This window comes from Elaeis guineensis, chromosome 3 (genome assembly GCF_000442705.2).
Source record: "Elaeis guineensis isolate ETL-2024a chromosome 3, EG11, whole genome shotgun sequence".
Lineage (NCBI taxonomy): Eukaryota > Viridiplantae > Streptophyta > Magnoliopsida > Arecales > Arecaceae > Elaeis > Elaeis guineensis.
In genome coordinates this window covers 110736751-110752004 of record NC_025995.2, presented here as the reverse complement: position 1 = coordinate 110752004, position 15254 = coordinate 110736751, and the positions used below count along the sequence as shown (strand labels likewise).

The 15254-nt window shown below is 44.2% G+C and overlaps 1 protein-coding gene across 1 annotated transcript in view; it reads right to left on the bottom strand.

The window, feature by feature from the left end:
• The window catches only part of LOC105040953 (uncharacterized), a 29291-nt gene that overhangs the window by 9562 nt on the left and 4475 nt on the right, over positions 1 to 15254 (bottom strand). Inside the window, exons 2-7 of the mRNA XM_010917720.4 lie at positions 10137 to 10298; positions 9272 to 9337; positions 8932 to 9075; positions 8688 to 8801; positions 8434 to 8535; positions 8146 to 8331 (exon numbers count right to left, since the gene is read on the bottom strand). Of these exons, the coding sequence (XP_010916022.1) occupies positions 8146 to 8331; positions 8434 to 8535; positions 8688 to 8801; positions 8932 to 9075; positions 9272 to 9337; positions 10137 to 10298 (774 nt within the window). The remainder of the gene's footprint in view (positions 1 to 8145; positions 8332 to 8433; positions 8536 to 8687; positions 8802 to 8931; positions 9076 to 9271; positions 9338 to 10136; positions 10299 to 15254) is intronic.

The following is a 15254-nucleotide window of genomic DNA, read 5'->3' as shown; positions in this document are numbered from 1 at the left end:
TATAAGCAACAATATCTGGGTTAGAACATTTATTTTTTTTGCCTAAATCAGAAGAGACAAGGTATGTCAAGGGCAGATGACAGCAAAATGAATTTCAACAATTGGACGATATCCAAGTACATGATAAAACTTTGCTTGAATCAAAAGGAATCAAAACGTTAACTACAACTATAAAGTTGAGGATGGAAGCCACATTCAGGGTGGCGCAACTAGTGAGGAAGAGACTAACAATGTTGCACTTCATAGTCAGCCAAGTGGAGTCACCCTCATGACCCTAATGCTTAGTGCTCCATGCAGCTTCATTGGACTTTATCCACGTGGACATGGGCTTCTATAAGAGAATGAGAAGCTCTCTCTCTTAACAATAAATGCAAATCACGCAGAGCCCAGCCGAGTTCAATTTCTGCTGCCACTGGGTGGCCCCTGGGGAATCACAGCCAAGAACCCTTGCTCGCGAATTGGTTCCTGGAGTCATTGAATAGTTGGTTTGGTGAGAAATGAACCCAATTGGGGAATCCTTCTCTCTCTCAGAAATCATATAGCAGCATACAGAAACTTTTGTGGTTTAATTTTCTTCCAGATCACAAAGGAAATCAGTAGTTCAGATGCTTATATTACCATTAGTAATAAATGACAATGAAATTTTTGGCTCTTCATCCTAAGCATCATGCCTCAGGCTTGAATGCTAATCCTTATAACAAGCCCCACAATTCTTCCAAGAACAAAGGAATATTGAAGAAAAGCAACCTACTTATGTCATCTTGAACTTCAACCAATAAGGCAGGCTTCTCAACTTGCCAATTGGTCCTTTAGGCCATCTCTTACCAAAAATTGATGGATTGTCCTTGGATCCATGAGATGGAAATCACACAAGTGTTAGCAGTTTACGGTAAGATCATGGACAAGTTTATTTCTTCATGACTTCAAAAAGTCAACATGTGGGGGCAAAACTGCTAATTTACAAGCAATACATTTAATAACTTCCCCAATCAAAGTTCTTGGCCACAGTTCACAAGCCGCTGAAAGATTGCATAGTGCCTAAATGCTACACAAGCACCAGGCAATTAGTCTGTAAGAAACAAGGGAAAACAAAATATTAAGCATGAGATATAAAAATCGAGGTAGAGGAAGGAGAGGAGGTCAAGAAGAGGAAAAGAGGAAACAGGAAACGTGGTAGACAAGGTAGACTAGTAAAGGAAAAAACTGAGGCCAGGAGTAAAAACACAGCCATTTCCTGCTGTGTGGCACCAACTCCTTGTGTTGTTGAAGACCACCCACCATCAACCAGGCCCTGATCCTCCTTTCCGGTGCTTGATCTCAATCAAGATTGACCCTGAACATTTGAAAAAAGCCGAAGGGCTTTACAACCTGCACCAACCTCACAAACAGCCAGACCCTCTGACAATGAACCTTATATGTGTTGTGATCCCGGTGGTGGGCCCAGGGGACCAAGGCTAAGGCCAAGGTCCATCATTCATGAGGGCTTCATGGAGGCTCTAGGGCTAGTTGGACCCTAGGTTGAAAGGCTGTGAGCCTTTCGGATTCTTGAGGTCTAGGTTATGTGGGCCTCAAGGGACCAACTCTTTATGGACCAGGTCTGGGCCCAGGATAGGTGAGATTAGGTCGAGTCATGGGTGTACATGGGCTTGGGTTAACCTAATCTCCCATAGAGTTGGTCAAGAGAGTTTTGGGTTTGGATCACTTGACCCTGTGTTTATATATACATGCACTGTATAGGTTTGATTAAGCCAAGGAATACGAAAACTCTTTCTCCCAAGTCTCTCTCTCTTCTCCCTCTCTCTTCAGCTATTCTCCACGCCCCAGAAGCAAGAAACCCTAGGGTTTCTTGCTGCCAGGTCCATAGAAGGCAGGAAAAGCAGGGGAGGCGCTAGCCCCTCCCCCTTTGTGCCGCCAACCATATTGCCTCTCCCTCTCTTGCAGCCACCCAAACATCAGGTCCAGGACTTGGAATCTCTTGCTACGAGGTTGATACAAGTTCCTCTCAGATCTGGAATTGATCTAAGATCGTTTGAGGCGCGGGTGAGATCTCCATTAACAGATCTACAGGAAAGGCTGCAGCAGGACAGATCTGCAAGGTCTGGTTCTATCTACCTTCTTCCCTATCTAGAATGCCCCGATTCGAGATCTACGAATTGGAAGACCTCGGTCCAGGCCTGATCTGGTTGGGTACCAGATCTTGGATTTTTTAGAGGTGATCTTAGAGGCGTTCTTCATCTGGAACGAAAGGCTAACGAAGAAGATAGCAACCAAGCTGATTTCGTCAAGGGCCTTCGATCGAGTCCAGAAGTCTCCAGATTTGTTCGTTGCTGGTTCTGCTGCACCCAAGGTCCATGGGAGGAGCTGGAATCGTGCTCCAACAGTTGGTATCAGAGCCACAGTGGTGAGGAAGCGGTTCCAAGCACGAGAAGTTAAAGATCCCAAGTGCTGAAAATTTTCAGCAAGGTACCATCAAGGTATATTCTACACTTCTTGATTTTATATTGCTTGTTTGGCTTGTATCCAGTCATGGGCAGCAATATGAAGGTCGATTTCGAGAAGTTTGATGGCAAGAAAAATTTTTCCATATGAAAAATCCGGGTGGAGGATCTTCTGGTGCAAGCAGACTTTGGATGAGAAGCCTGAGGGAATGACAGATAGACAGTGGACATCGTTGGAGAAGAAAGCATGCTCGGTGATCAGAGGATGTTTGGCGGATGCGGCATTGTATTCGGTGCTGGAAGAAAAGACCCCGAAGGGTCTTTGGTCGAAGTTGCACACCATATATATGGGGAAGAATATGTGCAACAAGCTAATGCTGAAGAAGAGGTTGTACAATCTTCGGATGCAGGAGGGATCTGATGTGATTGGCCACATTCAGAGGTTCGACCAGTTGTGCACGGAGTTGATGAATATCAGGGTGAAGCTGGATGAGGAGGACAAGTCTCAGTTGCTTTTGTGTTCGCTGCCAGGATCATATGACTCTTTGGTGACTACACTGCTCTACGGCAAGGAGACTCTGGAATATGAGGACATAGTCTCGGTGCTGAGGTCTAATGAGCAAAGAAAAAAGTTGACCAGAGATCGGGCTCCCCAGGAGGGTTTGGCAGTAGGGGAGAGGCAGAGGCAGAGGCAGAGGCAGAAGCAAGTCCAGGGGGCGGTCCAAGTCCAGGAAGGGAAAGAAAGAGATGAAATGCTTCAAGTGCAATGAGTTCGGACACTTCAAGCGAGAATGTCCACTATGGAAGAGCAAGAAGGGAGAAAGAAGTGGCTCAGAATCAGTGAGTGCAGTTGCTGGGCAGCAGGTGGAGGATGATCTACTTGTGGTATCAGATGGTCACAGGCATTACACAGAGGAGTGGACACTAGACTCTGCGTGCTCACATCACTACACACCACACAGGTCTTGGTTTGCGACATACACCAAGACAGATGAGGGATCAGTGACTTTAGGCGACAATCATCCTTGCAAGGTGGCTGGGATAGGGACAGTCAGGGTGAGGATGTTTGATGGGATTGTGAGGACATTGACAAATGTAAAGCACGTCCCGGAGCTGGAAAAGAATCTGATGTCACTAGGCTACTTGGAGCACAGTGGATACAGCTTCAGCAGTAGGACTAGAAGCGGAGTATTAAACATCTCCAATGGAGCTATGTGGTAATGAGAGGCAGGAGGTTGGACAATAACCTCTATCGCATGGAGGGATCTGTGGTGACCGGAGAGTCTGATGCAGCAGCTGCAGCACAGGACCAGCAGGGGGCTTACAGGATGTGGCACTACCGCCTAGGCCACATGGGTGACAAGGGACTGAGGGAGTTGAGCAGGAGAGGACTCATCTCTGATCTGGAGGATGGTGCTACAGGGGAGATCTGTGAGCCTTGCCAGATGGGAAAGCAGAGGAGAGTTCAGTTCAACATCAGTACAACCCGCAGTGCAGCTCCTCTGGAGTTAGTACACACGGATGTGTGGGGACCAGCCCCAGTTTCAGCTAGGAATGGGGCCAGATACTTCATGACCCTGATTGATGATTTCTCAAGGAAACTCTGGATTTACTTCATGAGAGAGAAGTCTGAGGTCTTCACCAAGTTCAAAATCTGGAGAGCTGAGGTGAAAAAGGAGCAGGGGAGGAGCGTGAAGTATCTGAGGTCAGACAATGACGGGGAGTACACCAGCAGAGAGTTCCAGGATTACTGTGAGGAGTGTGGGATCAGGAGACACTTCTCAGTTAAGGAGACTCCACAGCAGAATGGGATGGCCGAGAGGATGAACAGAACACTTTTGGAAAAGGCACGATGCATGAAGCTGCAGGCAGGGCTTCCAAAGACGTTCTGGGTTGACACAGTAGACGCAGCGGGTTACTTGGTCAATCGGTCACCTCACACCAGGTTGGATGGTAGGCTTCCAGAAGAGGTGTGGTCTGGGAGGACAGTTGGACTGGACCATCTACGGGTATTTGGGTGCACGGCCTATGTGCACATTGGAGCTGGTGAGCGGAGCAAGCTAGACGTCAGATCACGCAAGACGGTGTTTCTAGGCTATCCGCGAGGAGTTAAGGGATACAGGCTGTGGGATCCCTTGGAAAAGAAGGTCATCATTAGTCGAGATGTGATTTTTGATGAGTCAATCCTACGGAGGCGAGCAGGCATGGAGGAGCAGCAGGAGCAGGAGGAGGTCCAGCAGGACGCTGCTGGACAGCTTACCTCTTTGATTTTGCCTCTTGCAGGTACTACGGGAGGACATGACATTCAGGTGGAGAACCTACCTAAGGTGTCTCCACAGGTGGAGAAGACTCGGACGGATGATCGAGGCGGAGAGGTCCAGCAGGAGCGAGCTGGACCGAGGACTGATATCGGTGTTGCCCTACACAAGCCCAAGAGGACCATCAGGCAATCGGACCGATATGGCTTCGAGGAGACGCTGTCATATGCCCTGGTGACAGCGAATGGAGATCCATATACGTATCAGGAGGCTATTGAGAGCCAGGACAGAGAGCGGTGGATCCAGACGATGTCCGAGGAGATGCAATCTCTCCACCAGAACCAGACGTGGCGATTGGTGCAGTTGCCACAGGGAAAGAGGCCCATTGACTGCAAATGGGTCTACAGTCGCAAGGAAGGACCTTCAGAGCAGGGAGGTATCAGATTCAAGGCGAGGTTAGTGGCCAAGGGATACTCCCAGAAGGAAGGCATCGACTTCAGCGAGGTCTTCTCTCCCGTCGTCAGACATACTTCCATCAGAGTGTTGCTGAGCATTGTAGCAGCTCAGAATTTAGAGCTGGAGCAGATGGATGTCAAGACGGCGTTCCTCCATGGGCATTTGGAGGAGAAGATTTACATGAAGCAGCCACCCGATTTCAGGGATCCAGGATCAGAGGGAAAGGTTTGTTTGTTGCAGAAGTCGCTGTACGGGCTGAAGCAGTCGCTGAGGCAATGGTACAAGCGGTTCGACTCCTATGTGCGCAGCATTGGACTTTCCAGGTGCGAGTTTGATCTCTGTGTTTATGTTCAGTCTCTTGAGGATGGTTCTAGGGTGTTCCTACTCTTGTATGTGGATGACATGCTTATAGCATGCAAGAGTAGGAAGGTTGTGCAGGATCTAAAGGCATCCTTATCTCGGGAGTTTGAGATGAAGGATTTGGGCCCTGCAAGGAAGATCCTAGGCATGGAGATTTTCAGAGACCGAGCCCGGAGGGTGCTGCATCTATCTCTGGGGGGCTACATACAGAAGGTCTTAGAGAGGTTCGGGATGAAGGGAGCAAAGCCGGCAGAGCTGCCACTTGCCGGTCACTTCAGATTCTCGAAGACCATGGCGCCACAGACTGAGGTAGAGGCTCAGGAGATGGAGACGGTTCCTTATGCTTCAGGAGTTGGGAGCTTGATGTATGCGATGGTTTGTTGTAGGCCAGACATCGCTCATGCAGTGAGTCAGGTTAGCAGGTTCATAGCGCAGCCTGGCAAGGAGCACTGGAGAGCTCTGAAGTGGATATTCAGATACCTGGCGGGTTCAGTTGGAGTTGGCATCTGCTACGGACAGCGAGGAGGTGCAGTGGGATACTCTGACATGTCCAAGGAGGCTCAGGGACTGATTGACGGTTATGTAGATGCAGACTTCGGTGAAGATGTGGATACCCGAAGGTCTACGACAGGCTTCATCTTTAGCCTGTATGGAGGTCCTATTTCTTGGAGATCGAGTCTGCAGCCTATCACGGCCCTATCCACTACAGAGACGGAGTACATCGGGCTGACAGAAGCAGCTAAGGAGGCAATTTGACTGAAGGATTTGTTGACGGAGATGGACCTTACTCAGGCGGCCATTAGAGTGCACTGTGACAGCCAGAGTGCACTTCTATTAGCACAGAACTCAGTCTATCATGCAAGGACAAAGCACATCGACATTCGGTATCATCGGATCAGGGAGCTTGTGGAGGATGGCGAGGTGGAGCTGGTAAAGGTACACACCAAAGAGAACCCAGCTGATGCACTTACGAAGGTACTTCCACGGGACAGCTTTCAGAGATGTGTTGAGCTGATTTGGCTGATGGACAGAGTGGAGCTGGTTGAGGCCTTGGGACACCAAGGTGGAGATTGTTGTGATCCAGGTGGTGTGCCCAAGGCCCAGGGGACCAAGGCTAAGGCCGAGGTCCATCATTCATGAGGGCTTCATGGAGGCTCTAGGGCTAGTTGGGCCCTAGGTTGAAAGGCTGTGGGCCTTTCGGATTCTTGAGGTCTAGGTTATGTGGGCCTCAAAGGACCAACTCTTTATGGGCCAGGTCTGGGTCCAGGATAGGTGAGATTAGGTCGAGTCATGGGTGTACATGAGCTTGGGTTAACCTAATCTCCCATAGAGTTGGTCAAGGGAGTTTTGGGTTTGGGTCACTTGACCCTGTATTTATATATATACATGCACTGTATAGGTTTGATTAAGCCAAGGAATACGAAAACTCTTTCTCCCAAGTCTCTCTCTCTCTTCTCCCTCTCTCTTCAGCTATTCTCCACGCCCCAGGAGCAAGAAACCCTAGGGTTTCTTGCCGCCAGGTCCATAGAAGGCAGGAAAAATAGGGGAGGCGCTAGCCCCTCCCCCTTTGTGCCGCCAACCATATTGCCTCTCCCTCTCTTGCAGCCGCCCAAACATCAGGCCCAGGACTTGGAATCTCTTGCTACGAGGTTGGTACAAGTTCCTCTCAGATCTGGAGTTGATCTGAGGTCGTTTGAGGCGCGGGTGAGATCTCCATCAATAGATCTACAGGAAAGGCTGCAGTAGGACAGATCTACAAGGTCTGGTTCTATCTACCTTCTTCCCTATTTAGAACGTCCCGATTCGAGATCTACGAATTGGAAGACCTCGGTCCAGGCCTGATCTGGTTGGGTACCAGATCTTAGATTTTTTAGAGGTGATCTCAGAGGCGTTCTTCATCTGGAACGAAAGGCTGACGAAGAAGACAGCAACCAGGCTGATTTCGTCAAGGGCCTTCGATCGAGTTCGGAAGTCTCCAGATTTGTTCGTTGCTGGTTCCGCTGCACCCAAGGTCCGTGGGAGGAGCCGGGATCGTGCTCCAACAGTATGACCCAACCAGCCCAAACTGACTTGCATCTGCCTGCCCCCTTACGCAGAAACCTAACTTTATGCAGCTATCCAGGTGCCTATTATGTGGCCCAGCTGTGTTTTCAAGTCACAAAAACTTACATGAAGTGCACAGGGGGCTGCGTTCACCTAAGTCAATGTAGACTTTCAATATGCATATATTCTTGGAATGACCAAATAACTGCCAAGAAGATCTCTTGAGGTCATATTGATGTTCAGGCGAAGCAATGCTTTGATCCTATTGTTACCTCCTAGCTGCTTCAAGAACAATCCTAATGCTTAATTACTTGTATGCAAGCATCAAGATTCAGCTAACAAGATATGCAATAATAGATGCGCTTATGAACAGTTATACTCTTGTTTTAGAATCAAACAGCAAAGAATGAAAGTATCAACCAACCCCCCCCCCCCGGCCCAACACACACACAAAAAAGAAGAAGAAGAAGAAGAGCAAAGCAGTAAACCATTCCCCTTGACCAAATTTGATATAAATAGAATTACATAATGACAAAAACCATAAAAAGAGCAGAAAACAGAAAAAATAAAACCCTAACAATTACACAAACCTGCCATGAGGAGGATATTGTAGGCACAGCTCCATTGTTAATGGCATCCAAGAATGACCGTGCGATACCAGCAAGAATTGGACCAGTCATAACAGTAGACCCTACTTGTTTAGGTCGAGTTCGCTCAAATACAAACTTTGTCAATGCATCTAGACCGGATCTAAATTCTGGCCTTAATCTGGTTAACTGCACAATGAGCAGAGAGCAAAAATATGATAAAGGTTGGAGACAGGAAATCTACAATTGAACACAAAATAAAACATAAGCAAAACAAAAGATAAGACTCACAGGGATTTGATCAAGGCGTTGGAGATCATTTTCATCATTCAATGGCCGCACAAGTGTGAAACAATCCCTATCAGGGAAAAGAGATCGAATGGACTCCCGTATCTATTAAATGGTGTTTACAGAATGAATCAGCATACCAACTCCAAAAAGAAAGCAGTGAATGGAATAGCATATAGAACTACACCCAATGGCAGGCTATCATTTTGCCTACCCCAGCACATTTTAGTGAATGTAAAATGACATATGCATGATACCTCATTCCTTGCAGATAAATCTTTCCCTCCACCTTGCATGGGTCTCAAGGCTAACTCTAGGTAATCACGTGGAGTAATTCTTCGGTTATCCTCAACTAAATCTAAATAGAAGTCCTACAAGTCAGAAAACAATAATATGCATCATTTATTGGACAGGAAAACAATCATGCAACCTGTGAAATAAACTGATCTCAACAAGTATGGAAACTGTCAGCTTAATATGATAAACATCAAATACAATTACCCTCAGCAGCCAAATAAAGACTGGTGAAAATTGCCCAAGCTCAGCTGTTGTGGACCTTCCTCCAGTCGCCCTAACACGAATATGCTTAGTCATTTCAGTAACAAGAGAAAGACGATCAAGTGCAGCTTCATCTATACCACCCATCTGAAGAAGACAAGAAAAATCAAAAGGCAGATAAGCAAGTAATTACCAAACACCTGGTTGGAAAACTAACCTAGTTGCTTCATCATGAAGTAGAAAAGAATTGAAAGAGAAGTTTAAAAAAAAAAAGAAAAAAAACCTCCAGCTTCAGTTAAGCCAAGTAGGTCCCACTTGAATCTTTTTCACAAGTTATCTTTACCTGGTTATATATAAACATGCTTGATAACAGAACAGCAAGGGAAAATATCTGAGTGCTGTAAGTTCCCTGTCAAAGAGGATGAAAAACTTAAATGAAGGCGATGAGACCAAAATCACTATCATAAAAAAAGAATCCTACCACAGTAATACAAGATTTCAACCTCCATATTATAAAACAAAGAATTAATCAAAGATAAGATCCACTGGGTACTTTAACCTGCAACGTCATACTTATGGTGCTGCAAAAGTTACCACCAAGGCAATATGCATATCATTCACCAGCTTTACTGCCGCATATCGGACAGGTCAGCATAGGTTGGTGCTTCATGAGAATGAGAACTTATCTTGATTGATTATCTATATATATTCAGACAGTATATAACTTTCACATAAATATTGAATATTAATTTTCTATTAAATTAGAAATTAATCAATAGTTAATGTTAGTAACTTCTTACTACAAATATATACACTTACTACATATACATACAGAAAATGCATACTTATGTGTATCACAGGATCAGAGTGTGTGTGCACACATGTGCTGATAGAAGTGAGAAAGTCAAGAGAAAATGATGTCATTTCAGTGCCGGTCCAAGACCTCAACCAACAACTAAAGCAGCAAACATTAAAACATTAAGCAACAGTGATAGCATATACATCCAGCAGTCGTGTTCACAAATTAAAAATCCACATGCCAAATGTAAGGAGAATTTCGAAAAAGGAAATACAAAATGATGTGTCATTTTGGAATGAATAAGATATTTGCAGAGTCCATGTGTGGAAACAACATCCAATTACATACACAAAATCCAAGAACACATGTAATCATCTACAAGATAATACTAAAAAGAATCAATTCTAACCGTTTGATCATAGGCATCAACTCCTTCACTATCCAGCAGCAACAAATTGTATTCACTTCCATCAAGAGCAGTTCGCTTTATCGGGGCACTCCACATCCAAAGCCCCTTGGTACATGGTCGGTGAGTAGACGCCACCTGAAATCCATTGCTCCTACCTAAAAGCTATGACATATAACAGATGTAAATGTTGGTTAAAGACAATAATTCCCAAGCATTACAAGCTAATGCGAAATATGTATTTGCAAAGTTGATTTTATAGTTGGCAAGTAGATAACAGGATGAGAAAAAATCCAGATAAAGAAATTTGATAAATCAATCAAACAAGGATCCAGAAAGAATCAGATGATAATAAAAGAGAACATATGAACTAGGCATGGAAAGGAAAAATATGTTTGTAAATAAATTTCTGAAAATATTGAATACAGAAGAGAACCAAGCAGACATCCACAACTCTGATGTTGAGGCATTCCTAGTTAACAAAGAGCAGATTTGACCAGGACTAGGCATGGGGGAGCATGATGTCAAGAAGGGTTGCATAGGCATACTCTACAAATATTGATTATATTTTTTTACACATTTATTCTATTTATTTTGGAGAGGGATATTAGCAAGGATTTTTATGTCTTAACACAGAACTTCCGAAAATCAGGAGTTTGAATCTAGGCTAAGAAATAGCTTTTGCATGAATAAAGTCAGTATCTAATCTAATCAGCAGCCTACTTTACTGCCTAGTAACAACAATAACCTTGTCTGGCAACAAGGATGATAATGAAAATTTCTGAATTGACTAGAACTGTAATCAGTCCCTTCTAAGTGTCAAATATATATAAGGCAAAGAGTACTTTTTCTTTTCAGCTAGAATGCATTTATGTTCTTCCCGTTAATGAGATAATAGACCATACAATATTCCCTTTGGATATCTTCATAATTTTGTAACACTACCATTCCTTGCACCAGATTAATGCACGATTATTGTTACAACAGTACTGTTGAAGCAACGCGCACCGGATTGGATCGATCTGGGCTTGTGATCTAATATCTAATTTCTTTGAGACAATTCACCAAACACATTGCAGGCATAAATAAACAAAGACAAAGAACCAAGATTTACGTGGTTCGGCACAAAAGGCCTACATCCACGGGGAGGAGGAGCAATCCACTATATATCCGTCCCGAAATTTAGGTACAATATGAGGTATAAAATACCTTTTTCCGAAACCAACAAGAAGGCAACAAAATATCGAATAGAAGGCAACCAAGATCCAATAGGATCAACCAATCTCAGCCTCGGCAATAGATCAAGATAAAACAATACCTGAGATGAAGATGCCTTCCTCAACCTTCGGCAAAAAAATCAAGATGATACCTCCTTACCAGCTGTAGCAGCACAAGGTGTCCGTGAAATCGAGAAAGAAGAAGACAGGTAGATCACCAACCGAAGGCCAACAGAAGAAAGCCAGAAAGCAACCCGCACAAGAGGCACAGCCAAGAGATCGGCCAGAGAACAGGCCAGCACCGAAGCACAAGCAAGAGAGATCGGCCAGAGAACAGAACCCGCGCACAAGAGGCACAGGTTAGAGATCGGCCAGAGAACAGGACCCGCTCACAAGAGGCACGGGTGAGAGATCGGCCCGAGAACAGAACCCGCGCACAAGAACAAGCAAGAAAAAAAAATCTCGCACAAGAAGCCCTAGAAAAATCTCCGCCCGCTCTTACCTCTGTACTCCAAGAAAGGATGCCAGTGGCCTTCTTATAAAGGAAGAAAGCCTTCTCAAAAAATAGAGTTTGAGCCGATGTAGTATTCCCAACTGTCACAGGAGTCAAATAAAGAAATATAATTTGGAGCCAAATATAACAATCCTCCTCCTTGCGACAAATATTGTACCTTTTATATCAGATGAAAAATTTATAACCTCCTCCTCACCACAAGCCCCGCAGGGCATTACCAGATGCTTATTCCAATCAAGTTCAGGAAATTCCTGAACTTAATTGCAGGGATTGGTTTAGTGAACATGTCAGCTGGATTATGGGCAGTGTATATTTTCTGAAGTCTGACATCACCTTTCTCTACCAGATCTCTGATGAAGTGATATTTGACATTTACATGTTTTGTTCATTCATGATACATCTGGTCTCTGGCAAGGTGCAAAGCACTCTGACTGTCACAATGAATGTCTAAACAATCCTGTTTGAGACCCAAATCCTGTACTAACCCTTTTAACCAAATGACTTCCTTTGCTGCCTCTGTCAATGCCATATATTCTGCTTCAGTGGTAGATAAAGCAACTGTAGACTGCAAAGTAGCCTTCCAACTGACTGCACATCCAGAAAGAGTAAACACATATCCAGTCAAAGATCTTCTCCTGTCCAAGTCACAAGCATAATCTGAATCACAAAATCCTGTAACTATGCAATTACTCTGTGTAGAGAATATCAATCCCAATTTAGAAGTGCCTTTCAGATATCTAAGTATCCATTTCACAGCTGACCAGTGAGCCTTTCCAGGTTTATCCATATATCTGCTTACTACGCTTACTGCCTGTGAAATATCAGGTTGAGTGCAGACCATCGCGTACATGATGCTGCCAACTGCGCTCGCATATGGCACTCTAGACATATATCTCTCCTCATCCTCAGTCTGAGGAGAGTCTCTGGAAGAAAGTCTAAAATGACTGGCAAAGGGGGTAGTGACAGGCTTGACTGTAGACATACCAAATCTGTCCAAGACTTTTTCAATATAACTATGCTGAGTAAGGAAAAATCTACCTGACTGCCTGTCACGAATAATCTCCATCCCAAGTATCTTCTTTGCCGGTCCAAGGTCCTTCATATCAAATGCAGTACTGAGCTCGGCTTTCAGTTTCTGGATGATTGTCATGTCTTTGGCTGCAATTAGCATATCATCCACATATAATAACAAATAACAAAAGGACCCATCTGAAAGCTGCTGATGATACACACAACTGTCATATGGAGATCTACTGTATCCATGGTCAACATAAATCTGTCAAATTTGCGGTACCACTGTCTTGGAGACTGCTTGAGACCATATAATGATCTCTTGAGTAAGCATACATGATCTTCTTTATTTGGAACCTTAAAATCAGGTGGTTGTTGCATATAGATCTGTTCCTCTAAATCACCGTGAAGAAATGCTGTCTTAATATCTAGTTGTTCCAGCTCCAGATTTTGAGAAACAACAAAAGCAAGTAACACACGGATAGATGAGTGTTTGACTACAGGAGAAAATACCTCATTGTAATCAATACCCTCTCGTTGACTGTATTCCTTTGCTACCAACCTGGTCTTATATCTAAAATCTTGAGGAGTGGCTCCTTTTCTTTTGAAGATCCATTTGCAGCCAATTGCCTTCTCTCCTTTTGGTAATTTAACTAACTCCCAAGTCTGATTCTTTTCTAGAGACTGAAGTTCTTCAACCATAGCCATGATCCATTTATCAGCTCGTGAACAGCTAATAGCCTCCTGATATGTGGTCGGCTCATCACCAATGGTGTCTGCAACACTCAGAGCATAATAGACTAACTCAGCACAAGCAGAATCCTCAAAACCATACCTTTGAGGTGCTCTGATTTGACGCTTAGGTCTGCAAGTGACAATACTCTCAATCTGATCATGATCTTGTAATGTCACCTCCTCCTGAGTCTGAATCTGTGCATCTGTCTGTTGTTGTTGTGATTTAACAGTCTGATCAATATCTACAACATTTCTATCCTGCTGACCCAGATCCCGATCACTTTGAGAAGAATTGGGCTGTAGCTGCCTTGAAGCAGTGGCTGTCTCATGAAATGTCACATCTCTGCTGACTAGAAATCTTTGAGATCCAGGCTCTGTGCACCATAATCTGTAGCCCTTTACCCCATATGCATATCCAATAAATATGCACTTTTTAGCCCGAGGGTTCAACTTCCCATCTTTTACATATGCATAAGCTGGGCACCCAAAGATTCTGAGTATTGAATAGTCTGCAGGTCTTCCTGTCCACATCTCTTCGGGAGTCTTCATGCTTAATGCTGATGCTGGAGATCGGTTTATAATATAGCAGGCTGTGTGAGCGGCCTCTGTCCAAAAATCTCTACTTAATCCTGAACTAGATAGCATAGATCTGACTCTCTCTAATAGTGTCCGGTTCATGCGTTCTGCCACACCATTCTGTTGAGGTGTACCCACTGTTGTTCTATGTCTAATAATGCCTTCTGACTTGCAAAAGTCATCAAATTCTATAGAACAAAATTCTAAACCATTATCAGTCCGAAAAGTTTTCACCTTCCTTTCAGTTTGCCTCTCGACCATAGACTTCCACCATCTGAATGTTTCAAATACATCACTCTTATTTTTAATGGTGTATATCCAGACTTTTCGGGAGTAATCATCAATAAAAGTAAGTATATATCTTGATCCACCCTTGGATATAATTGGGACAGATCCCCATAGGTCAGAATGAATATAGTCTAATATACCAGTTGTCCTATGCACGCCTGTAGTGAAGCTGACTCTGTGTTGTTTTCCAAATATGCAATGCTCACAGAATCCAAATGCACCAATCTTCTGACCTCTTAGCAGACCACGTCTGCTCAGCTCCTGTAGACCTCTGTCTGAAATGTGTCCTAGTCTCTGGTGCCACAAATGTGTCAACTGCTCAAGAGAAGATTGTACTGCTGATGCCTGACCAACAACTGTACTGCCATCCAGGTAGTAAAGGGTGCCACTTAATTTACCTTTCAATAAAGTTAATACCCCTTTATTGATGGTTATAGATCCTCTACCCCATCTGCCCTCATATCCTGCTCTGTCAAAGGCATGTATTGAGAGAAGGTTCTTTTTTAATTTAGGAACATATTTAACATCATCCAATATCACCATGGTATTTGAATTTGATTTAATTTGAATTGTTCCAATACCTTCTATATTACAGATGCCATCATCTCCAAGAAGAACAGTACCACCTTCACAGGATCTAAAGGAAGAGAACCATTCCTTGTGAGGTATCATGTGGAAAGATGCTCCAGAATCCACTATCCAAGCGTCAGCATGACTAACACTGCAGGCAGCTGTGAATACTGCATCATCTGATATACTGCTATGACTTCCTGAAGAAAT